Consider the following 27,630-nt stretch of genomic DNA (forward strand, 5'->3'; position numbering starts at 1 on the left):
TGAACCTTTAAAAGCAAAATCTTACTGATTTTCATTTAAGCCCTAGGAATGTGCTTGTTGACATTGTGTTTTTTGTTTTGTTTTTACCGTTTTTTTCTTTATTTATTTTTAGTGAGAGAGAAGAAGGGAGAGGGAGAGAGAGAGAAATATTGATGAGAGAGAACATTGATTGGTCACCTCCTGCATGCCCCCCACAGGGGGTTTGGCCCACAACCTGGGCACATACCCTGACCAGGAATCGAACCAGTGACCTCTTGGTGCATGGGTCGATGCTCAACCACTGAGCCACACGAGCTGGGCGACATTGTGTTTTTAAACATAAAAGGTTTTAATGTTTTTGACCCTTTTAGACTTTTACCAGTTACCTAAATAAGACCGATTCATCAGTACAGAGAAGATTATGAGGCTAATGATTTGCTGTTATTAACTTAGATGAGTTAACTCAGCTAGGAAACGGTAGAGTTTATTTTCTATGTAACTTGGTTTCATTGCTTTTGATTTAGCATCTTTTATATTTGGTATGCCATTATTATTCTAAAACTGGATTATGTACTTTTTTCCTTTCAACATTATTGAAAATAATAACTTTTCATAATTTCCCCCTTTTATTCTCCCGAGGAGTATTTTTTCCTAGTTACAAGTTCATCAAAGTACAATATTCATATTTTTAATATAAAATTTGTCATTTGATAGTAAATGTGAATTAAAGTTTATCTTAAAACAAACATCAAACATGCAAAAACACTAAGGACAGTTTTGAAAATGAAAGGTAATGAAGTAGTATTAACACTACAATTTATATTTATAAAGCTACAATTTTGTACAAATTTATGGAATGGAATAGAACAGATAGTATAAAAGTATCTCCAAATACATAAGAGAATTTAGTATATGATAAAGTGATATTTCCCCTCAGAGAAGGAAAATGGATTATGCAATAAATGACATTAAGATGTTACTTAGAGTTGGTAATAAATAAAATGAATTCTGGGTCTCTAATGTCTGTGTATCACAAAAATGCTAGGTAAATTCATTTTATACTTAAGAAATAAAATTGTGAGTCTAATTGTTTTTAATAATTTAGGATTGGGAGATCTTTCCAAACATGACATAAAACCGCAAAGTTATATATAAAAAAAAAAGAATAAGTTAGATTTTTTTTACAAATTAAAAAATTATATGTGGAAAAATACTTGTATTAAATAGTAAATGACAAACTTGCAACTAAGAAAAAGTTAATGTCCTGCTATAAACAAATGTTCTTACAAACCAATAAAGAAGGAATAATCCTCTAGTAGAACAGTGGCAAATGACATGAATATATGGTTCGAAGAAAAAAATCATTCAAATAGCCAATAAATTTAATTAAAAGCTCACTCACTGAATGTTGGTATCTATTAAGATATAAAATACGTGAACTCTTTGGCTCAGCATTTCCCCCTCAGGAATTTTTCCTACTCATATACTTGTACAGTTGTATAAAAATAATTTACACAGAGGTATTAATTGTCATATTGTTTGTGAGAGTAAATTGTCTGCCAGTCAGTAACCAGTTAATACATTATGGTTGATCTATTCAGTGAATTGAATTCATTGTAGCCTTAATATAACTGAGGTAGATCAATAAATACTGAGTGTGAAAAGCTAGTTGGAATTTTACAAAAAGTAAATAATGAGTGGTAGAAACCCAGATTCAAGTAAAATAATAGAAGTTTTAAACAGAGTTGTTTTTAGAGCTTAATAGGACCTCGTTTAACATTTAAAATGTCCCTAATTTAAAAGATAAGAATGTGGCAGATACTGTTGGTTGCCATTAGCCTTTCTTCTTAACCAAACCATGATTTGTTTAATGGCAAATTGCTCAGCCCCAGGGGATGAATCATGATTAGTCTCCAGCAGTCATTGTTCCTTTGCCAGATTATTTCACTTTCCTGCCTCCCATGTGACACAGTTCTGACCAATGAGACATAAGGAAAGTCTTCTGGAAGATAATTTGAGGAAAATATCCTCCCTAAGGAAGTGATGCTTGGAAGTGGCACTTACAACTTAAAAAAAAATGAGAGGAAAGCCCAGAGAATTGTAAGGATGTTAACCTAATACCATAATTTGGTTGAATTGCTAAAATAATCGTGAAACTGTCTACTTGCAAAATTTTGTTATATGAACTGATTAATTAATCCACTGTTATTTAGGTTTTCTGTTACTTGAAGCTGAGAATATCCTAACAGAGAGAGAATTTTGAGAATGCTGTTTTCATTAAATCTGATATTTTTGCGACAGTTCTGAAAAATATGTTTCCTGTGTCTTAACTAAAGTAGTTAATAATTTATGTACGTTGGATCATGAAATAAAAATGGAGTTCAGATTAGTTCATGATTTAATGCAATAATATATCTTCCTTGGGAATTAAAATTAAAGTAACGTAAAATAAAAATATTTACGTTATGCCTTGGCCAGTTTGGCTCAACAGTTGAGTGTCGGCCTGCAGACCAGAGAGTTCTGGGTTCGGTTCCCGCTAAGGGCACGTACCACAAAAAAACAAAACAAGTATTTGTTATCTTTTTATCCTTCATGTGTATTTTCCTTATGTTATAGATTCTGGTAAATATCCCCATTTGAGTAAACCAAAGAAAAAGAATGAAAAAAAATGTGATTCAGATTGTCAGATAAAATACGTTCTTTGATTTCCCCTTTAGCTATCCTAGTTGAAGTTTCAAATATGCTAACAAAAAAATAGGAGAGTTGAAGGAGTATCATTGTAATTTCCTGGAAAGTTTCTAAAATTGGGTTGGCAGTAATAGTTGGTTTGTTGTATAATTCTTACTCTGTCTTTTCTCAGACAAGTGTCCTTCCAGAATGTATTCATGATTAACATATGATCTTGTTTACTGATCTGTTTGATTAATTTTTCCTTGTGAGTCATTTTATAAAGACTGGTTAAGCTTCTTGGCATTCAGTCAAGCTTTTTGGCAGTTGAATCTAAAAGCTTTTAAAATATTATATATGTAGCAAATCTCCTCTTTTACCCCTCCCCCTGCTACTACCCATTAGAAACTATTAAATTAAAAAGATAGCCTTGTTTTCTTCTTGGGAAGAAAATTAATACATTAGTAAATTAGTACTAATACATATATTAGTACTTATAACATGTTAGAATGAAAGCTTTTTTCTTGGTTTTAATCTTTAGGCATTTTAGTTTTTGATAATACCATTTTTGTTCAACTAGTTTTTATTTTCATTTATTTTTTTCTGTTTTTTCTTTTTCTGTATATATGATCTTTGGTTACTCTCTTCACCTTCTTTTGTCCAGTCCCCTCTCTCCCTCCCCTCTGACCTCTGTCAGTCTGTTCCATATATCCATGCCTCTGGTTCTGTTTTGTTTGTCAGTTTATTTTGTTCATTAGATTCCAGCTGTAAGTGAGATCTGGTATTTGTCTTTCTCTGGTTTATTTCTCTTAGCATAATAATCTCAAGGTCCATCCATGCTATCGCAAAGGGTAAGAGTTCCTTTTTTTTTTATAGTCCTGTAGTATTCCAGTGTGTAAATGTACCACAGCTTTTAATCCACTCATCTACTCAGATCTTGGCTATTGTAAATAACATGATGCTGCTATGAACATAGGGGTGCATATATTCTTTCTAATTGTTGTTTTGGGATTCTTAGGATATATTCCCAGAAGTGGGATCACTGGGTCAAGAGACAGTTTTCTTTTTAATTTTTAATTTTTTGAGGAACCTCCATATTGTTTTCCACAGTGGCTGCACCATTTTGCCTTATCACCAATAGTGCACTAGGATTCCCATTTCTCCACACCCTTGCCAGCACTTGTTGTTTATTGATTTATTGATGGCAGCCATTCTGGTAGGTGTGAGGCAATACCTCTTTCTGGTTGTAATTTGCATCTCTCTGATGATTAATGACGTTGAGCATTATTTCTTATGTCTATTGCCAACCAGTTTTTATTTTTATAAGGTTATTATAGGAGTAATGCAATGTGCATAATTTAAAATATAGAATTCAAACAATATAAAGTGAGAAGGACTTCTGCCAAAGTAGCAAACTAACACAGGCTGCTGATTTTCTTTCCTAAAGTCAACTCTAGAAAAATAAGGAGAGACAACTGGCCTTTAGGAATTCTTTAAATGCGATAGAAGGCTTTCTCTCCCCTGAATCAACTTCATTCAGTTCCTTCTCTGTAGAAACTAGCAGGAGTAACCCATACCACTAGCCCCAGAATCCAAAGATCAGCATTATGACAGTGCACAAACCCTAATGGAGTTAAGAATTGATGAAAATAGATGTAGACTGTCACCAGAAAGGTGCCAAGACTGAGATAGGTTAGCCCTGGCAGCATGGTCTGGAATATGTGGCTTCCTTTTTTAAAAATCTTTACCCAAGGACATTTTGATTAATTTTTTTTTGTTGTTGTTTGTTTTTTTAAGGGAGAAACATCGATCGGTTGCCTCCCCTATGCACCCTGATTGAGGATTGAAGCTGCGATCTTTTTGGTGTACAGGATGAGCTCCAGCCGACTGAGCCACCTGGCCAGGGGGAATGTGTGGGTTCTTGACTTCATGCAAGAAAGATATCAGGATATGAGTCCAGGTGATTTTTAGAGTATGTTTATTAAAGCTGGAGACAGTGAAACAAAGGAAGGGCTTAAGCTAGAAGAGGCAAAGTCATAGCAACAGGAGGGAGCCTAGGTGGAGCTGCCTTGGCCCTTTGGAAACCTGAGGAAGAGTTGAGTATAGGCAAGGCTGCCATGGCCCTTTAGAAAGTCTCAGAGGCAGAAGAAGTGAGCCAGCTGGGCTATGTAGACTCAGGAAACAAGTTACAGGGGCAAAAGGAGAGCCCTTGGAGAAAGACAGATTCAGGGGGTTAGCCCAGGACTAGTTGCTGTTGCCCACTGCTCCCCTGGTTGCAAGTCTCCTGGGAATCCTTAGAGCTTTGGAGAAAGAAAGCAAAGGTACATGCCTGAGGAAAGAGGGGTGAAGGTGTGGGCATGCTCCAGGGAGAGCATGCACTAGGTCCTTTGTCTTATTTTTATCTGTTTTCTAAAGGTGGGAATTCTAGGGGAGTTCTCAGGGGAGGATTTCAATAGAATATTCATCAGCTTTCTAAGTGTTTGCTTTAATATGCTAATTCATCAAAATAAGTCTATGGAGGGGAGGGGTCAGGGTCATTATATGGTCAGTTTCACCTTAAAAGAATGTCAGCGAAGAGAGACCAGACCTAGGTAGGTCTGCCCCTGCACAATCTGGGATATGTAAAACCATTTGCTTCTAAGTGTCCTTGGTTAGGGATAAGAAGACCTTCTGATTTATTATCTGGCTATAAATTGCTCGGTCATTTAAGTATCTGTCTCAGTTTCCCCATTCCACTTGCCAAGGAATTTTCCTAGCTTCTTACTGTCCTGTCTCATGACCATCCACTCTTAGTAATTCATTTCTTCCTTCCCACACTTTCCAGTCAAGGGAGACTGCTTTTTACTTCCCCCAGGGGTTTAAGGGTATGAAATGATGAAACCCTTGCATGGGGCGGGGGGTGGGGGGGTGGGGTGTCATAGTAAATGGAAGTAATACACTTGTTTTTAGTGCCTAGGATTTCCTTACCCTATGACTCTTCCCTCATTTTTCTTAAACTCACTGCTTCTGATACTAGTTGAGGTCTGGCCTTTGGTACCCCTGAATACATTTTTCCTTAATAGGAAAAATAGCTGATATCCTGAAAAACATTACCTCACAGACCAATATAACTAGGCAGTTGACAAATCAGTAAGGCAACAAATATGATCTATTACAATAGATGAACCAAGAATTTAAAATAAGCATGATCAGTATAGTTAAAAATATAAAGAAACACATTAGTAATATCAATAACATCTAAATATCACAAAAATAGTACCAAATAGAAATATTAGATGTGAAAAATATATTTGAAATGAAGACTACAACAAATAGAATGGATATGAATTATTTAGTTGAAAGATTAGAATAAACAAAAAAATAGGGGAAAAAAAAGGTAAAGAGTTAGAAAATATAAAAGAAAAACCAAAGGGTATGGAGAAGAATTACACAAGTACCAACATCTTAACAGTAGTTCCAGAGAAAAATAAAAATTTAAGAAGGTGGAATAATTGAATAAATAATGGAGATACATTTCCTAGAATTCAGGAAAGATGAAAGTCCTCAGATCAGTGAAAGGGATTGTAGTGTAGTGTGCCAACAGGGGAAAATAAGGGGAAACACATACCTAAACCTATTAAAGTAAAATTAAGAATTTCAAAGACAAAGGAAAATTGAGTTCAGAGGGGAAAAAAGCTGACGACTTACAAGGGAACAAAAAGATAGCTATCAGCCCTGGCCAGTTTGGCTCAGCAGTTAGAGTGTCGGCCTGCGGTCCAAAGAGACCCGGGTTCGGTTCCCGCTATGGGCATGTACCTCGGTTGCAGTTTGTCCCTGGCCCTGGTTGGTCGTGCAGGTGGCAGCCACTCAGTGTGTCCCTTTCACATTGATGTTTCTCTCTCTCTCTGCCTCTCTCTCCCACCCACTCTACTTGAACAAAAAATGAAAAAATGTCCTTAGGTGAGGATTTAAAAAAAAATAAAAAGATAGATATCATACAGTTCAACAGCAATAGTGAAAGGAAGCAAACAGTTAAGTTAAAAGGTACTCAAGGGAAATGACTCTGAACCAAGAAATTAATATCCTCCTAACTTTCAAATGTGAGGGTAGAATAAAGTACTTTCAGGTGTATTTGCTTCAGAAAGTTTGCCATATGAAAAGCCATATTGGAAACCCATTTGGAAGCAAGACTTGATGAAAAATCTAGGAAATATTAGGAATATGTGATAAGTTGTGATGAAATTATCTTGAGAAACTTTATTGCTTGAAGAAAAACACTAGGACCAAAATTCTAAGCAATAAACATAGTAGGGGAGGGGAAATAGGACACCATACAAATTCTGGTATTGTGATTGGACTTACAGGGAAGAAAATACTCTATTATTAAAACTTTTTTATTCCATAATGCATTACTTTTTTTTTTTGGTATGTGCCCTTAGCGGGAACCGAACCCAGGACTCTGCTCCGCAGGCTGATGCTCCAACCACTGAGCAAAACCGGCCAGGGCTCCATAATGCATTAGACGAGGCTCAGCATTATTAATTAATGGATCTTTATTTTCTTGCAAGGTTTCTTTTCCTGTGTCATATATCACTGCCACTGTTTCTTGTATCTCATGTCATTCTTTTTTTTGGATTCCCTTTGTTTGTTTGTTTGTTTTGTTGAAATAGTTCCTCAAAGAATTTGTAAAGATTAAAGATTATTTACGTGAAATAACTTGATAATATGAAACCAATATTGATCCCAGTGGTTTAATATCTTCACTTGACTTCAGTTTTTCATTGTTTTGCTTTGACCAACAATGTCTTTGTTTCGGCACTTAGCATACAATGTTACGAGTTATTATGTCACTATAACTCTGGCTAGCACAAAATCAATACTAGAGCACATTGACAAAAGAAAAAATAAATAAATTGAATTTTATCAAAATGAAAAACCTTTGTGCTTCAAAGGATACCATCAGGGGAGTATAAAGACAACCATAAAATGGGGGAAAAAATTCTGCTAATTATAAATCTGATAAGGGACTTGTATCCAGAGTATATAAAAAACTCTTAAAAATCAGTAATAAAGAAGCAAATAACCTAATTTTAAAATAGGGAAAGAATGTAAATAGACATATCTCCAAAGAAGATATATAAATGGCTGATAACCACATAAAAAGATATTGAACATCATTAATCATTCAAATGTAAATCAAAACCACAATAAGATATGACTTGATACCAAGATGGCTATAGTAAAAAAGATAGTCAATAGCAAATGTTGACAATGTGGAGAAATTAGAACCTTCTTAAATTGTTGGACATGTCAAATGATGCAGCCACTCCATGAGGAGATGTGAAGGGGAAAGGGGGAGTGAATGCTAATGGGGATAGTTTCCGTTTGGAGTAATTAAAATAGTGTACAATGCCTGGGTTTTGGGCTCGATCCCCAGTAGGGTGCATGCAGAATGCAGCCGATCTATGTTTCTCTCCCAGATCGATGTTTCCATCTGTATCTTCCTTCCTCTCTAAAACATCAGTAAAAACATATTTTTTCAAATGTTGTAAAATTAGATTGTGATGATGGTTTTCCAGTGAACATATACTAAAAAACACCAAGCTGTACACTTTAAGTGGACGAATTTTATGGTATGTGAAATATATCTCTGGTAACATGGTAGTCTTGCCTCCCTGAGTATTGTAAACCAGTCCACTGCTTAAGCAACCCATATCATTTTCCTCTTCTGATACTAAGATGCTTTTAGGCAAAATATAACAATATGGAGAAGGAAGCATGTATAATTTGGTTTTACATTCTTACATGTCTTCCCTAGCCCAATACTTTTTTAATCCCCTCTTTTTGATGACTCTACCCCCACCTTATAGAATTCAAAATTTCTTTCTCTCTTTGACTGGTGTTTCTCAGTGGTTAGAGCGTTGACCTGCGCGCCAGAGGGTCTCAGATTTTGTTCCCAGTCAAGGGCACTACCTGGGTTGCAGGTTCAATTCGTCACCCCATTTGGGGCAGGAGACAACCAGTTGATGGGTCTCTCTAACACTGATGTTTTTCTCTCCACCCTTCCCTTCTGCTCTCTCTAAAAATCAATTGAAAAAATATCCTCTATGAAGATTAACAAGTAAACAAAAAAATTTTTTCTCCACTGATTTTCATTCCATTCAAAAATTTCCATTTACTCAGTGGGTCCTTATTTAAGGTAAGCAGTTGTTGCATTAGTTTATTAGGTATAATTTCTGATATTTACATTTTAAAAGATTATAGAACAAGGGTCAACAAACTATTTCTATGATAAACCATATGTAAATATTTTCAGTTTTGCAGGCCATAAGTGTTCTATTGCAGCTACTCATCCTTGCTAATACAGGGTGAAAGCTAGAGACAAAATGTAAATGAATGGATGAGGCCTCATTTTACCCTGGGCAGTTCTGATCAAGCCATAGTTTGCCAATCCACGTTATCGAATTCTTAATTCTAAATATTAAGACAAAATAGGACAAGGAAATTTAAGTGCAGTAAATATAGGCAATTATGTCCTCCACTTCTACCACTAATAAAAAGTGATTTTATTTCTTTACAGTTTTATCTTTCTTTCAAGGTTATCTTAGGAATAGAGATCAGAATTTTGACACTTTTGAAAATTTACCAAGCCTTATTATTAAAAAAAATACCAGACTTGACATAACCACTAAGGAGAATGAATGGCACAAGGATCAAAGTTACTGTTAAGGTTAGGTCTATGTATGGATGTGTATAAATGTACAGGGATGGGCAAAAGTAGGTTTACACTTGCAATACAAATTAATAATACAAGAATAAACTCTGTTTTTTATGTACTAACAATTGTAAACCTTTTGCCAACCCCTGTAATTATGTATTGTGGGGGGGGTGTGTGTGTGTGTAATTTTTAAATATATTTACTGTGGAATACATTTGGATAGTCTCTAAAGTATCTCAAATCTATTGAATAGGAATGTAAAAGGACACTTGAATTTAAGGTAAACTAGGAAAAAAATAAATACAGTATGACTAACATCTCCTACTATAGTTTTCTGGATTGATTAAAATATTTTTTTTTAGTTTGATGTTTGTTTAGCTTTTTGAGCATGTGATCATTGTTTGTCTGTGAGAAATGTGTTGTTGAACCCAGCTGCTGTGGCTCAGTGTGGATTGAGCCTTGCTGGTCCCATGGACCGAGAGGTCCACACATGCCCGGGTTGCAGGCTCGATCCCCCATGAGGGCCGTGCAGGAGGCAGCCTGTCGATGTTTCTGTCTTACATCAATGCTTCTCTCTCTATCCCTTCCTCTCTCTAAAAAAATCAATAAAAACTTTTTTAAAAAAGAAATGTAGTGTTGAAATGATGACATTGTTTTAGATACATGGCAATTGTGTTATGAACCATAAAATTATATTTTAACTAATACTTCCAAATAACAATAATGACAATTTGCATTTGCATATCAGTGTTTTACAGATTTCTGGGTAATGCAGAATTTATTTACTGGATTTCCTTAAAAACTAAAACATTAACCCTGAGGAGTTCAATCCACTCAGGGTATATTTGGGGACATATTATACACCAAAATATTTTACTTTTTTCTGGGAAATTATGCATTTTATCATACATCATGAACAAATATTTTAAATGATGGACCATATTAAAAAATCTGTTTCAGTTTTTGTCAAATTTTGTTTTTCCAGGTCAAGATTTGAATATTTTATCTCTACTATTAAATTAGAGCTGATAATAAATCAATTAAAGTATTACCCTTTTCCTCAATGAAAATGTTTATATTGCATACCTCTTTCTAGCTCCAGTCTGGTACTTATCATTTATTTATTTTGTCAACAAATAGTTGATAACTATTATATGCCAGGCACTATTTTAGACACTAGGAACAAAATAGTGAACCAAACAGCTTTGGCCCTTGTAGAGCCTATATTCTGGAGTGAGGAGAAGGCAGTAAACCATTGTTTATTTTATTTTACTTTTACTTTTTTTTTTTTTTACTCTTTACCCAAGGATATGTTTATTGATTGTAAAGAGAGTACAAGGAAGAGAAAAAGAAACATCAATTAATTCCTTCCAGTATGTGCCCAGACTGGGAATCTAACCGCAGCCTTTTGGTGCATGGCACAACACTAAACAATGCTCCAACCGGCTGAGCCACACAGGGCTGTTATTGTTTAATATTAAAGTTATGTAATGTGTTGCCCTGCCCAGTTTGGCTTGTCGGCCCGCAGACCAAAGGGTCACAGGTTTGATTCTGATCAAGGGCACGTACCTTGGTGGTTGTTCAGTCCTTGGCCCTGGTCAGGGTTATGTGGGAAGCAACCAATCGATGTGTCTCTTGCACATCGATGTTTCTCTCTCTTTCTCCCTCCCACCATTAGATGGTGATTTCAAAAAAAAAAGTTATATAGTGTGTTAAAAAGTAACTGCTGTGGTCTTACCCTATAGAGCAGGTTAAGGATCTATTAATCTTTAACAGAGTAGCACTAATCTGTTATCTAATATGAATATTGTCAATTTATTTTTTCTTTCATTTTATAGTTCCAATGACAGGATTCACACAGAGAGCAACCATTGACCCTGAACTGAATGAAATACATGTCTTATCTGGACTCAGCAAGGACAAGGAAAAGAGGGAAGAGAATGTCAGAAATTCATTCTGGATTTATGACATAGTGAGGAATAGTTGGTAAGGAGCTCTTGTCTGTGCTGCAATTCCAATGTAATCGTTACTTGTAGTTGTATTTATGATATCAAAACAGAGGCACTCCAGAGAACTTCTTTTATTCAGTAATGGAGGCTAATGCTCTGCAACTAAGGAATTGATTATTTTTTAAATATAACATTGTTTACAGTAAAAATGAACTCTACTGTAGTTTTTATTGTGAATAGATAGATGGGTTATTTGCTCTTTAAACCTTCGTTTTGAGTCTTCATAATGCTCATTATGTTTCATGAGTTCGGTTGTTCTTAAGTGAGGTCTTGATGGATATTAAAAGAACTTCAGAATTCAGATCGAGCAAATCAGATTATTTTATGAGAATGACCAGAACTTTAAGATTTGATGTAAACAAATTTATCATTGTTTTGTTGGTAATTAGACATGCAATTAATTTGCTATCTACAATTGTATTAACATTATGTATACTGCTAATGTTCTAGGATAGCATGCCTTAAAAGCAATGTCTTGCAGGTCTTGTGTCTATAAAAATGATCAAGCTGCAAAGGATAATCCAAGTAAAAGTCTTCAGGAAGAAGAACCATGTCCACGATTTGCCCATCAGCTTGTATATGATGAGTTACACAAGGTATCCTAACTACATTGATCTGTAAATTTTCCATGATCTACAATCAGAAAGAATCCCTAAATATATCTGTTTCTGATTATTTTTAAGTGGATTTGAGTAAAAAGTTATAATACATAGCAGGCATTTAATAGAATATGTAGCAGTCATTCAATATCATTTTTTCCCTAAAATTCCTTAAGAGAATAAACATTTTTACATAGTCCATAATTCCTGGCACTTTCCTCTTTTGAAAATGATCAGTGGTTGCTTTTTAGTTGCATAGAACAGATACATAGCATGACCTATTATCTCTACAATGTGGGTATCTAAGTAAAAGATGTGCAGTTTTCAGCATTTGGGTTCCATGTTTCATGATATGAAAAGTTACATATAACTTCCTGATTTTAGATTTTCGTTGTGTAAGAAAACTTTTTGTCTTTATTTTTTCTGTCTGTGAGTGACATATATTTTCCATCCTCCTTGTGAAAATAGTTTGGCATTCTGAAGTTTAGTGTCAGTTAGTGTTCAGGATTTTTTTTTTTTTAAATCCTCACCTGATGACATCTTTGCATTTATCTTCAAATAGAGTGGGAAGGAGAGAGGGAGGAAGAGAGAGAGAAACATCGATGTGAGAGAGACACATCGACTGGTTGCCACCCACCAGACCCCAACCGGGGCCGGAGACGAACTGCAACTGAGGTACGTGCCCTTAGCGGGAACCAAACCCCGGTCTCCCCGGACTGCAGGCCGACGCTATAACTGCTGAGCCAAACCGGCCAGGGCTTTAATATGTTATTTATTTATTTATTTTTTTATTGTTGAAAGTATTACAGATGTCCTCCTTTTTTCCCCATTGACCACCTCCTTCCTGCTCACATCCCCCTCCTGCCTTCCTGTTTTTTATTTATTTTAGAGATAGAGGAAGGGAGAGGGAGAGGGGGATGGAGAAAGGGAGTGAAATGTTGATCAACTGCCTCCTGCATGCCTCCTACTGGGGATTGAGCCTGCAACCCGGGCATGTGCCCTGATCATGAATTGAATCAAGGACCTCTTGGTGCATGAGATGATGCCCAACCAACTGAGCCACACCAGCCAGGTTGACATGTCTTTTTAAAAAAAGATACAATTTATTATAATCAACACTTGATTAGTTTGATAATCCTCTAAGCAAACTGTACATTGGATTAGCTCCTTACTACTGTTAATAAAATTTGAGTAAATTTGAAGATGTAATTGGCTTTTATTAAGCAATTTATGAATTTGGCAGCATCTCATCTAGCAAGCAGAGATACTATGAGAGGTTATAAATGATGGAAGCCTTGCCCTGGCCGGTGTGGCTCAAATGGTTGGGGCATCGTCCCATTCACCAGAAGGTGGCCCGTTCGATTTCTGGTCAGAGCACATTTGGGAGGCAACCGATGTTTCTCTCTCTATCTCTCTCTCTTACTTTCTCTAAAATCAATAAACAACTATTTTTTAAGATGGAAGTCTTTTATAGAAATGAGGATGAGGAAAGGGAGTCATCAGTAAGAGAAAAATGGAAGTTCATGGAGAAAACTAAAGAGTTCAGGTGTTACTGGCTTCTCATTGGCTGAGCTGTGGAGTTTCAGTTGGCTGAGCTTCCTGCTAGATAAAAATGGAAATCTTCCCTCCTCCATCTGGGGTAGTAAAGCAGTTGCACTGTCTGTTTGAGAATGAAAGGACCTCTCCCTGTTAGGGTCTGTAATTGATATCTTGCACTATTGGGGTAATTGACTTCTATAGCCTATCCCAACTTCAATTTTAGTTGAAGTTTCCTTTATTAATTTTCACACTATCATTGCTTTTGTTTTATATTTTCCATTGTCAGTATAATTGTGGCAATGTAACAACTTATTTTAATATAAAATGTAATTTAAGGAAGTAGCCACAGTCATTTAAAGTAAAATGGAAACTTGAGAAAAATCGAGTAGCCTTTGATAGAAAGGAAGTAATGTTTTGATTTTTTTTAAAAATCTGAGTAAGGCTAAGGAAATTACCTATTACACTGTACTAGCAAAATGAAGAAATTTTACTGTGACTTACATAGTTTCTTAAGTATGCACACATTTTTTTAAAAATCTGGTTTGTTTTCTTTATTATAGGTTCATTATTTATTTGGTGGGAATCCAGGAAAATCTTGCTCCCCAAAAATGAGATTAGATGACTTCTGGTCACTGAAGTTGTGTAGGCCTTCAAAAGATTACTTACTGAGGCATTGCAAGTACCTCATAAGAAAACACAGGTATAAAAATAATTCACTGAAAACTTGTATTTAACTTTATCAACTAGCAAGCAGAGATACTATGAGAGATTATAAATGATGGAAGCCTTGCCCTTGTTAGTATTACCTAAGCTTTGGAGATGTGAGTTTGTCTTTGAAAAGTTAGTAACATGACAGTGTAAACACTGTGAAGATCATGACTTTTGTAAATGCCCTGTTATTCTCCTTATTATTGCTTTCTTCTTTCAAAGGGAGATACAAAGTGAAAATAGATATTGATGCTAAATTTTTAAAATATAGAACAAGAAATTTTTGCAACTGTTAAAATAATAGAAATTATATCAGTTCTAGATTATTGACATATGCTTTTCTTGTTGATAACTTTAAATGTGAATGTGATTATGTAGTTGATTAATAATATGATTTGATATTTCAGAATACAACTTTAAATAGAATTATAGTTTTACATCATTACCTTTGTCATTGAATTGTAAAATCCTGTAATCAAACATTTTCATATATGTCTTCTGAGTCATGTTTGCTTTTAGTCTTAGCAGTGATGAGCTACTAAAAAATGTAGGAAAATGTGTCTGTCCTTTTGATTATTGATTGTGTTAAATGATAAAAATTTATAGTTTGGGAGGAGAAGGTTAGCCTTTAATGATGATAATAGCTACCATTTATTGAGCAATTTCTGTGTGCTAGATCCTGTATGTTATTCTCACAATAAACCAATGGAGTGAGAACTGTTACCACTATTTTATAAAAGAAGAAATGGAGACATTAAAAATTTTTTTTTTTGTTTCTTTATTGATTTTAGAGAGAAGAAGGGAGAGGGAGAGAGAGGGAGAAACATTGATGAGTGAGAACATCGATCAGCCGCCTCCTGCATGCCCCTCTCTGGGGATTTGGCCCACAACCTGGGCATGTGCCCTGACCTGGAATCAAACTAGCGACCTTTTGGTGCATGGGTTGACGCTCAACCACTGAGCCACACCAGCTGGGCAAAATGGAGACATTTTCAAATGGGTTATATAATTCACCTAAGGTCACTCAGCCATAAGTGACAGAGAAGGGATTTGATCCTGAGTATTCTGACTCCAAAATTCTTCATTTCATCACTACCCCCACCCCCGCCAACCCCCCACCCACACGTATATGTGTATTTATGTGTTTATTCTATATTTTATATGGAATATAAATACATAAAAATCTCTCTAGGTATAAATTAGACTATTACTTTATCATATCATATTGTTCCTTTCCCTGCTTTCACAAATTATGCTTGAGAGATAAATTAATAATAGAAGGTAGTTCTGTTTCTTTGGCATTACTGTGAATAATTAATATATTTTCTATAGAATCTATAAGAGGAAAGGTCTAAATCTTCACATTGGCTGGATGGCAAGAGATAAATTCTGTTTTATTAACAAGATTTAAGCTTGAGGTACCTTCAACTAACAAGTTTAGCAGTTGTTTTCCTTCTTTAAAATATACCAGTGGGCAGGTGAAATGAAGATTTGGGAATCTGAAATATTACATAGTATGGCATGTTTTAAGTTTTAAGTACAAACATCATTGTTAGTAAAGGTTTAGAGTGAGAAATGGAAGTGGATAAACAATAAAAGAATGACCAGTAACATATCTTTTGCACTTTTATTTTTTTTATTTTTTATTTTTTTATCCTCACCCGAGGCTATTTTTCCATTTTTTGTACAGATAGAGTGGGAGGGAGAGAGAGGAAGGGAGAGAGAGAGAGAAACATCCACGTGAAGGGACACGTCGAGTGGCTGCCACCCACACGACCAACCAGGGCCGGGGACAAACTGCAACCGAGGTACGTGCCCTTAGCGGGAACCGAACCCGGGTCTCTCTGTACCGCAGGCCGACGCTCTAACCACTGAGCCAAACCGGCCAGGGCTATCTTTTGCACTTTTAAATATATGATCAAACATTCTTGCAAAGGTTGTATGAGAATAAGTCATAAAATAAAGTGACTGAAGTTGAAAGGCAGCAAGTTTGTGTGGTTGGACAAATAATCAACTTTTGAAATTTTCTACTATGGGAAAGAAAGTAGGCTAGCTCATTTCAGAACTTGAGAAAAGCCCTTGAAGGGGAATGTAAGAATATTTAAAGACCCTTTTAAATAGATTGTTCATTTATATAGATTATTTTCAATACAGTAATAGTATAAAAATATGGAACATGGTACTCTTTTTCGTTTCTGATTTTGACTACTTTTTGCCTTTAGTTCTATAGCTAATAGCTATATTTGAAAAGTATTATACCTGAACCTTGGGTTGATGTTCAAGCCTTATAACTTAATCTTTCTGGAGATTACTTCAGTCGTGTGTAAAATGGCCAAAGCAACCACTTCAGGGTCTTTATAAACATCAATAAATATTCATATAAGCAATATTTATTCAGCACCTACCAGTGCTAGACATTGTCCTAGGTTCTATGGTTTTGTCAGTGAAGAAGACAAAAATTCCTATCCCCAAGTTTCCATTCTTAATGAAGAGAGATCAACAATAGACATAATAAGGAATTTATATGTTAGATAGTAAGTCTTAATGAAAATTACTAAATGAGGTTAAGAACTGTTTTTATACAGGTGAGGGAGCTGGGGATGTGATTTTTAAGTAACAATGTTAGAATAGCCCTCACTGCAAAGAAGACAGTTGAGTGGAGACCTAAAGAACATGAGGGAGTGAATCATGTAGATATTTGAGGGAAAAGGTTTCAGATAGGTAATAGACAAGGCTCTGAGGTTAAAAATATGCCTGGATTATTTGAGAAATAAGTTGAGGAGGACAGTGTGCTAGAAGTGGAACAAGTGAGGTAATTATGGTAGGAGATGAGTTCAGAGAGAGAAAGAGGTTGGATTGTGCAGGTCCTTTGGCTTTTACTCTGAGTGAAAGGGCATCATTGAAAGGTTTTAAGTAGAGGAATAACACATTCAGACATAGCTTTTAATAAAAACAATTCTGGAATTTCTGACAGAAGAACTGGCTAAAAGGTCATGGCTATTTTTACTCAGGGAATCCTTCAGAAACAACAGGTTAATGTAGTTCAGTTTGGTGCACCACAGGTTCTAGAGATCATCTGTTAGCATTTGGGAGAAGGCATGGGCTGTATTACATTAATGAGTCATCAGTAAGGAAAAGCACCTTGCTCAGGAAGAGTGAGAAAAGTAGAGGGGTGTAGGGCATTTTCTTTTTTTTATCCTCACTCAAGGACATTTTTCCGCTTTTTGTTCCGATAGAGCGGGAGGGAGAGAGAGGAAGAAAGAGAGAAACACTGACGTGAAAAGGACACATCGAGTGCCTACCACCCACACGACCAACCAGGGCCGGGGACAAACTCTAACTGAGGTACATGCCCTCAGCGGGAACCGAACCCGGGTCTCTCTGGACCACAGCCCAACGCTCTAACGACTGAGCAAAACCGGCCAGGGCGGGTATAGGGCATTTTCTGAGGACCGCCACCGTGTGAGGGAAGGCAGAGTAAGGGATACTCATACTCATAAAAGAAATTGAGAAAGTACAGTAAGATTCTGAATAAACTTTGAAGGTTGCAACAACTGAATTTCTTGGTGGATTTGATACGGGTATGAGAGAAAGAACAGTCAAGGATGACTCCTAGGGCACCTTAAGAATCTTGTCTAGCCCTGGCCGGTTTGGCTCAGCAGTGAGAGTGTCGGCCCGCGGACCAGAGAGTCCCGGGTTCAGTTCCCACTAAGGGCACGTACCTCGGTTGCAGTTTGTCCCCGGCCCCGGTTAGGGTTGTGTGGGTGGCAACCACTCCATGTGTCTCTCTCATATTCATGTTTCTCTCTCTCCCTTCCACTCTCCCTCCTGCTCTGTCTGAAGATAAATGCAAAAATGTCCTCAGGTGAGGATAAAAAAAGAATCTTGTCTACTAAATTTTTTAATTAAAATTTTATATTAAATTAGATACCAGGTCTTCTATTATATAGAAGCTTACCCTTTACTACTGGGCTGTCTTATTTATTTTTGTTGTTCTTATGGGAAACAATTATTTATTCTATTTCATTTAAGTATAAAATTGGAGGGAGGGGACTATATTGTATGCCAAGGAAGTGTCTCCTGGTTCTTAATGGTAGCACATTATATAGTAAATAGATCCAAACTTGTTGATGACTGGGGGATAGAAGGGGGCAAAAGAAAAAAATTTTAATAGGATTTATTCCTGTTCCTTTGTGTGTGTGTGTGTATGTTAATCCTCACCTGAGGATATTTTTTCCATTGATTTTTAGAGAAAGTGGAAGGGAAGAAGGGATGTGGGGAGAAAGACACAGAGAGAGAGAGAAACTTTGATTAGTTGCTTCCTGAATGCACCCCTGTTGGGGCCAGAGATCGAACCTGCAACCCAGGTACATGCCCTTGACCAAGAATCAAACCTGAGGCGCTTTGGTGCTTGGGCCAACGCTCTAACCATGGAGCCACACTGGTCAGGGCTTTCCTGTTCTTTTTACAGGGCAGAATTGTTGGCTGAAATATAATTTTAGACTGCAAACACAAATCCAGTGATAAATTTTTGTAGGCCAAAAAAGCTTAGGAAAGGAAGAGAAAACATAATTTCCAGGAAAATTGATCTCTTTACTGGATTTAATAGGATGGTGGGTACAGTGTTTTGGTTAGGTTATTTAAGGTTGCAAAGAAGAAAGACATATGTACTTAGGAGACCTCACTGAAAGAGAATTTATTATGAGAATATCCAAAGAATTAAGGCATTTCCTCAGCATTTGAACACTGAGGCATAATGGAGAATTGTTCAGGATACTGGACCAATTCTAGTAGCTAGGAGTTTCTTGTAACTGAGCCTCTCTGCTTCATTCTGCCTGCTTCCCTGTTCTGATTACTCGTGACTCAGCTTTCCTTCAATCTCATGACTTCTTCCATAGACAGATGATAGATAGATAGAGATCTGATCGTAGGTAGATAACTATCTCCTTATCTCTTTGGCTTCGGTAGGAAGATAGGAAGGGAAAAAAATCTCATGTCTTCTGTTTTGTACCTTCTGTGTTTTGTCTGCCTTATATGTGTCTTGTATATCTCACTTTCCGATTCTCTCAGAAAGAGTTTCTTCTTAGAGTGGGTTCCCTGAAGAGAGTATCCCTATTGGGAATAATTCTGCCAGGTCACTTTATAAACTGCTCATCAAGCTTGAGGTGATTGCTTTTGTCTCAGGTGCCAGAATTCTGGTCTGATTTGTTGTGGACAAGATGGTAGAGTAACATACCTCTGCCTAAGTAACTCTGAGGGTTCTAAGACTGGCTAATAGTCATGGTGCTGTCTGGTATAAGAGAACTGTAATATTTTGCTAGTCTTTGCCCCAGCCTGAAATACAGGTAACCTTATCTTTGAGATTAACTCTAAAGACAGGAAATTATTGAGGCCTTCAGCCTGAACACCATTGTGAAAAGCTCATTATTTTTAATTCCCAAATGAAATTAAATGTCTACTTTTTCTTTTTCTCTGTATATTGAAAAGCATACACATTTATTATAAATAAATCCATATATAATTGTGCTATAACAAAAGGACTTTATCTTATTTAAATAGATAGAGTCCCAAACAGACTTTTTTTTTTTTTTTTAAAGCGAACTCATTTTTCTTTTCAGCTTTGGAATCAGATAACCCTGTGTTAGATTCTCCTTCTGCCACTTACTAGTTCTTATCTTGGCCAAATTCACTCTTGGGGCTTCAGTTTCTCATGTGTTTTTTGTTTTGTTTTTTTTTTATCCTCACCCGAGGACATTTTTCCATTTTTTGTACAGATAGAGCGGGAGGGAGAGAGAGGAAGGGAGAAAGAGAGAAACATCGATGTGAAAGGGACACATCGAGTGGCTGCCACCCGCACGACCAACCAGGGCCGGGGACAAATTGCAACCGAAGTACGTGCCCTTAGCGGGAACCGAACCCGGGTCTCTCTGGACCGCAGGCCGACGCTCTAACCGCTGAGCCAAACTGGCCAGGGCCTCATGTGTTTTTTTAAATGATGATAAAATTTATCATTGTCATAGAGTTATTGTGAGGATAAACAAGTGATATGTGCTTGATACAGTGTCTAGCACATGAAAAAGGCATGATAAGTTGCTGCAGTTTTGTTGTTGTTATTACTGACTGGGACATGGAAATAGTCTCAGTAAAAATATCTAATCAGTGTTAATGATACTCATTAAAAGAAACTATACTCATTTCTATTCCTAAAGTATCTGTTAAGCACCTCCAGTGGGGGGGAAATGTATATTATACAAATCTAACCAAGTATTTTTATTTTTTCTCTACTTGTTTTTTATGAAACATATTTGTCTTTTTTGAAGTTTATGTAAAATATTTGACATATTTACTATGTTTTGTGGTTAATTTTATCTTAGCTGATATGATAGTTTTAAGAGGAGGGTAGAAGTGTCCTTACCCATTCTCTAGGCACATAGCTGCTGTGCCGTCCTGGCATCACCATTACATCCCAGGGACTCCACATCTACACTGTCTACAGGACAGTCTTCTATTTCTGGATGCCCAAACACAGGGTTTCAGATAGCCACATGAGCTCCTCCTACACAGTGTCCCAGCTCTGAAATACATTTCTGATGTTTTCTTATAACTCCAGATATTTATTATTCTTGTTTACATTGTCTAGGTTTGAAGAAAAGGCCCAAGTGGATCCTCTTAGTGCTCTGAAATATTTACAGAACGATCTTTATATAACTGTGGATCATTCAGACCCAGAAGAGACAAAAGAGGTAAAGGTGGTGATAAACTTCAGAAATTGAACTTAAAAAAAAAAGTCTTTCCAACTTATATTTGCTGAAACATTGTTGTGAGAGAGACATATTGATTTGTTGCCTCTTGCATGGTACTCCAACCAAGGCTGGGATCGAACCTGTAACCTAGGTACATGCCCTTAACTGGGAATCAAACCCGCAACCCTTTGGTCCAGAGGTCGATACTCTAACCAAGGAGCCACACCGGCAGGGCACATAGTCCCTGCTTTTACTCAAGGATTATATAATGGTTTAATATAAACTTCTGTTGATACTCCAAAACCCTCTTAGAGAAGAAAGAAAACCCTTTTCTATAAGGAGAAAATAAAGAGGTTGGTGGAAGTAGAATCCTTGCTGTCTTAGAAATCTAGTTATACGAATGTTGTAGCAGCATAGTTTGACTATAGGCTACTAACTTCACTCATCAGTAGTCCCTAGGTTTGAGAAATTAGTAGCAGATCATTACTTTTCAGTTTTTTGTTATATAACATGGATGGAAGCAGAAGATGTAATATTATTTGTATGAATATACCTGCAAGTTTCATGGTTTTGCAACCTGTTTCCCTACCAACTTCTGAGATTCCTTTTGTCACTTTTTCCTTTTGCCAACCGTCCTTATTCGAGTTCTTCCAGCAGCATCTGAACCACAATCCATTTTATCTTCCACTCACAGAACTGGTGCTGATTATATGTAGTTCTGTCCCTTAGAATGATTTCCCTGTTAGCTGTTGCTTTGCTTTGGCTTTGTAATAGCAACATCAAGCAATACTTTTCTCTGTTCAGCATTGATACAGGTTTCAGATTTAATATTGAACCACTTTCAGGCACCAGATTCATTTAAGCAGCAGAGCCTGCCTATCCTTGGCAGCAAAACGAAGAGATACTCTTATATAGTTGCCTACTGTGAAAATAAGTCCTATTTCTCTTACTCAGTATTGGTTACAACCCTTCACTAGATAGAGGATCATTAGGACACACTTTAGAACCTCCCTGAAGGGAAGACAGTTCATTGTCTTTCCTTGCATCTTCAGTCAATTCATGATTCTACTGTTTTCTCCGTAGTTCAAAATGGCTGTAATCTGGGAATGTTAATTTTTCTCTGATTTTTAAAAAAACAAATCAAAACAAAATATTGCCAAGTAAATAATTTCAGCTGTGTGAGCTGCAAGCAGGCCAAAGAAAACGGACAGTTTGTTCTCAATGCCAAGCTAATGGGAAAACCAGGACAGGGAGGTATCTCAAGTTCAAACAGTGCAATTTAAAAAATTTTGGTAGTGGGTTTTTCTTTGTCTCCCTTCCTTAATAGTCTCAAATTATGATTTTGTATGCCACAGATTTCCATTCTACATTCTATTTCTTAAAAATTTTCTCTATCAGGAGCTGTTTAGCCTCAGTAGAAGTTAGTTTAAATGGTGTTGTGCATGTGTGTCAGCATCAGAATCACTTCGGAAACTTTTCAGAACAATACCCTCACCCTGAGATTTTCCTCTGTCTGATCTCATGTAACCGAAAACTAAAAACATCCTAACATTGATTTTTGTAAGATTATTATTTTGCTTAAAAATGTGTGAATGGATTTTATTTTGGGGAAAGAAATCCCTTGATGACAGTTCCAGTATATACACTTACAGTATTTTTAGTAAGTTATATAGATCTTCATTGTCCTTTTAAGAAATCATTCCTTACTGCTATTCAATACTTTCTGTATGTAGTAGCTTATTTTTGTGCTCTATGTACATTTTATAAAATGTTTGCTATACTAAATGACTGTATCAGCAACTAAAAGTGGTTTTTAGATTTTGCTCTTTTTGTAGTGGATGGTTATCATCATGATGGTGATCACCATTCTGCCTGTTACTGGGGAGATGCTGATGGACTACCATTATATACCAAATAATGGTTTTTTGCTTTTGTCCAGTCTCCCTAACATGGATTCTGAATTAGTGATGAGCTTCTAGTAAACTCATGAAAATGACATTCCTCCTCCTAGGAAAGACCCAAGAAAAGGATGCCTAAGTTAATTCTACCATTTTTAGAGGATTCTATAATAGAGAAGAAACAAGAAAAGCAAGTTTTCAACTATAATTGTACATTATTTATTAAGGACACTTCTGCTGAGCTTCCAAAGTACTGGTGTCATTCATTTAACAGATGTGTAATAAGTCCCTACAGTATGCCAGGCATTCTGGTCACAAGAGGGATAGAAAAGGGTAAAGGGAGATCGGAATGATAAGGGGTGAGAAATAGGCAGTTACAGTATTAAAAAGGATAATTATAATAGACCTCATTTAGAAATGAGATTTTCACAAACACTTGAAGGATATGAGGAAGTGATCTAAGATAGTAAAGTGGTGAAGGTAATTAATTCCTGGCAGAGGGAGGGCTAGAACCAACACCCAAAACTGAGTGCATTCTGGCTTTGTTCAGAACAGCAAGGAGGCCATTGTGGCTGGAGTAGAGAATGGGTAAGAGTAGTCTGAGATGAGGTCAGAGAGGTAGGAGCAGGGATTGGAAAACAGACTGTGAATGACTTAGGAAGCCATTGCTGGGACTTTGGCTTTTACTCTGAATGAGTAAAGAGCTAGTTTAGGGTATTGTGCAGAGGAGTGATGTAAACTGCTTTATGTTTTAGATCATTCTGACTACTGTACTGAGAATAGACTAAGGAAGAAGAATGAGGATTCAGGCAGAGAGACCCATGAGGGAGATTGTAGAAATCTAAGCAAGTAATTATTATAGCTCAGACCCAAATAGTAGTAGTAGTTGAAATAGAGCATATTCTCAATATATTTAAAGGTAGAACTAACAGAATTTTATGATGGATTAGATAATAGGGTTTGAAAGAAATGACTCCAAAGTTTTTGACCTGAGTGGATGGCGTTATTGCCAACCAAATGAAAAGGCACTGGTTTGTGGTGGTGGGTGGGGACTCCTGACCGGGATCAGGAATATGTTCAGTTTGAGATGCCTGTGAAACAGCCAACTTGAGATGTTGATGTGATAGTTGGATATACAAGTCTGAGTTTGGAAGAGAGGTCTGGCTTTATTCAGATTATGTACTATCATTAGGTACCTGTCAAAATCCTAGGCCCATACATATCAGTTCCACTTAATCACATTTTTAAATGACAAGTTTTTCCCCCCATCCTTCATATGTAGAGCCCATAAACCTGAGATATTAGGGAAGACTAAACTCTCAAATAAGTAGAAGATAGGAAATTAATGAAATAGGAACAGATAATAAAAAATCTTTAAAAAGTGAAAGGTTGGTGAATAAAATTGGTAAACCCCTAGAAAGACATTTAAAAAAGTGAAAACAAATTAACATCACAAATGAAAAGGGGAAATCGTTTCAGACCCTACATCAGTGGTTCTCAACCTTCCCAATGCCACGACCCTTTAATACAGTTCCTCATGTTGTGGTGACCCCCAACTGTAAAATTATTTTTGTTGCTACTTCATAACTGTAATTTTGCTACTATTATATCTTAGGTGACCCCTGCGAAAGGGTTGTTCGACCCCCAAAGGGGTCGCGACCCACAGGTTGAGAACCGCTGCCCTACATACATTAAAAGGTAATATGGAAAATCCGGCTGGTGTGGCTCAGTGCTTGAGCGTCCACCTGTGCACTAAGAGGTCTCCAGTTCGATTCCTGGTTGGGGCACATGCCCAGGTTGTGGGCCTGATCCCCAGTGGGGTCATTCAGGAGGCAGTCAATCGATGTTCTCTCTCTCTGATGTTTCTATCTCTCTCTTCCTCTGCCTTCCTTTCTCTAATATTAATAAAGAGAAAGCCCTGGCCAGTTTGGGTCAGTGGTTGGAGCGTCGGCCTGTGGACCAGAGAGTCCCCGGTTCAGTTCCTGCTAGGTGCACATACCCGAAAATTAATTAATTAATTAATAGGGGAAAAAAAAGGTAATAAGGAAATATTATTAATAACTTTGTCGACAAATTCAGCAACTTGCTGAAATGGACAAATTCCTTAAAAGACACAACTTACCAAAGCAGATACAAGAAGAATTAGGAAAATCTTAAGGAACTTTATGTCAATTACAGTGATTTAATTTGTAATTGAACACTTTCTAACAATGAAAACCCTGCACCTCAGTGGCTATATCAGTAAATTCTGTCAATTATTTAAATTACAAAAAGCACCAATTTTACACATAGACCCTCAGAAACCAGAAGAAGACAGAACGCTTTCTAAATTATTTTATGAAGCAGCTTAACTGATATAAAAACCCAGCAAAGATATTACAAGCAAAGAAAATCATAGACCAATACCTCTCATGAATACAGATACAAAATTCTTAATAAAATTTTAGCTAATTGAATCCAGCAATATATAAAAAGTTCAATGTACAATAACCAAGTTCGGGTTTATCCTAGGAACACAGGTTGGTTTCATATTTGAAAATCAGTCATTCACCACATTGACAGAATGAAGGAGAAAAGCTACAGATCATCTCAATAAGTGAAGAAGAAGGCACTTGACAAAATTTAAAACCCATTCATGATAAAAATTATTAGCAAACTAGAAATAAAAAGAAACTTTCTAAATCTCATAAAGGGCATCTATGAAGAACAGACATTCTTTCTTTACCATGTTAAGAAAAATAAACAACATATAGATTGGAAAGGAAGAAGTGAAATTCTTTGCATTTGTAGATGACATTGTATACATAGAAAACCCCATGCAGTCTATAAAACAATATACTAAGTGAATTTAGCAAGATTACAGAATACAAGTTCCGTAGGGGAAAAAAGCAATTATATTTCTTAGCAATGAACAATTAGAAGATCAAATTTAAAAACCTGTTTATGGTAATATTAAAAAAATTGAATATGTAGTTTTAAGTCTGTTGTAAGAAATTAGAGAAGATCTAGGTAAATGGAGAGATGTATACCATTTATTGATTGAAAGACTAAAAATTATTAAGATGCCCATTCTCCCCATATTGGTTTTTAATTTAATACAGACCCTGTAAACATACCTGCCGATTTGGGTTTCATTGTTGTTGTTAAAATAGACATAGTGATTCTAAAATTTATTTAGAAATACAGAGGTCCTGCACTAGCCAAAACAATCTTGTAAAAATAAAAAGTTTGAGGACTTATACTACTTGATTTCAGAATTCTGTGTAAAGCTATAGTAAAGACATTGTGGAAGACAAATAGATCAGTAGAACAGACTAGAGTTTAGAAACAGATGCACATGTATGGAATCAATTGATTTTTTTTTTTTTTTTTTGGATCAGAGTGCCAAGTCTGTTGGGGAAAGGAAAATCTTTTTAATAGATGGTACTGATATCTCAACCCCCATCTTACATTTTACATAAAAAATTAATTTAAAATGGATTATGGCTCCAAATATAAAACCCAAAACAATAAAGCTTCAAGAAGAAAACAGATTATCTTCATAATCCTGGGATAGATTGAAGATATCTTGGACATAGGCACTAATAAAATAAAAAATGTGATAAATTGGACTTCAACAAAATTAAAATTTCATTAAAGGACATTAAAAAATTTTTTTATTGATTTTTTTTTTAGAGAGAGGAAGAGAGAGATAGAGATATTCGTGAGAGAAATATCAGTCGGCTGCCTCTCACATTCCCCCTGCTGGGGATCGAGCCCACAACACGGACATGTGCCCTGACCGGGAATCAAACCGGTACCTCTCAGTCCTTGGGACTATGCTCAATCCATTAAGCTACACTGGCCAGGCAAGGACATTATTTAAAAATAGGCAAGCCACAGACTCAATAATATTTATAGTAGATATCTCTGACAGAGGACTGATACCCAGCATATATAAAGAACAGTGTGGGCAAAAGGAGGTTTACCGTTGTGAATATGTGAATCATAGTTTATTATTGTATTATTATGTATAATTATTATTTATTTCTATTACAGCTGTAATACATCACAGTGTCATTGTGCATGATCATGGAATCCAAGTCTAACTTATAATTTAGGAATGGCCTATATATAATAATCATGCTTTTTTCCCTCAGAGTTTTGATTTACACAGCAGAGACAAGTGTTTTATAGTAACATATTTATTATTGAAATGAGAATGCATATGTATCAAGAATTCAGTAACTGTCCAGGGCACCAATCTATTCATGTGGGATAGACTCCCAAATGACTAATTTTCTTTTTTATTTCTTATTTCAGTTCACCAGTTGTTTGTTAATAAATACATATTTTAATAGTTTTTTTTTTATTAATCCTCACCCAAGGATATTTTTCTATTTATCTTTAGATAGAGTGGGAGGGAGGGAGGGAGAGAGAAATATCGACATGAGAGGGACACGTTGACTGGTTGCCTCCCATGTGACCCGACTAGGGCTGGGGATTGAACCACAACTGAGGTACGTGCCCTTGCCCGGAATCAAACCCGAGACTCTGGTCTGCGGGCCAACACTCTAACCACTGGGCCAAACCGGCCAGGGCATATTTTAATATATTTTTTAAATAAAATAATTCCATGACTTAGTCTAATATTTTGGAAAATGATGAGCAGTCCAGTAGAAAAGTCAGCATCTTTCATCTAAATGTGGTGTTCTTCTTGCCACTATTTGGTAGACTTAACTGCAGAGACATACATTAGCTAATGAAAGGTCAAAATTTGAGAAGTTATTTTTCTCTAATGTGCTTAGCTAA

The 27,630-nt window shown here is 36.3% G+C and overlaps 1 protein-coding gene across 6 annotated transcripts in view; it reads left to right on the forward strand.

Annotated features, from left to right (window-relative positions):
- MKLN1 (muskelin 1) overlaps positions 1 to 27,630 on the forward strand; it is a 208,495-nt gene that overhangs the window by 173,156 nt on the left and 7,709 nt on the right. For 5 of the 6 annotated variants that reach the window (XM_036246258.1, XM_036246261.1, XM_036246256.1 and 2 more), the window contains 4 exons: positions 11,182 to 11,329; positions 11,834 to 11,948; positions 14,051 to 14,190; positions 20,839 to 20,941. In XM_036246258.1, coding sequence (XP_036102151.1) covers positions 11,182 to 11,329; positions 11,834 to 11,948; positions 14,051 to 14,190; positions 20,839 to 20,941 — 506 coding nt within the window. Of the gene's footprint in view, positions 1 to 11,181; positions 11,330 to 11,833; positions 11,949 to 14,050; positions 14,191 to 20,838; positions 20,942 to 24,454; positions 24,557 to 27,630 lie in introns of those variants that run through there. The other variant, XM_036246259.1, reaches the window with a different exon arrangement.

Source organism: Molossus molossus, unplaced genomic scaffold (assembly GCF_014108415.1).
Source record: "Molossus molossus isolate mMolMol1 unplaced genomic scaffold, mMolMol1.p scaffold_m16_p_7, whole genome shotgun sequence".
NCBI lineage: Eukaryota > Metazoa > Chordata > Mammalia > Chiroptera > Molossidae > Molossus > Molossus molossus.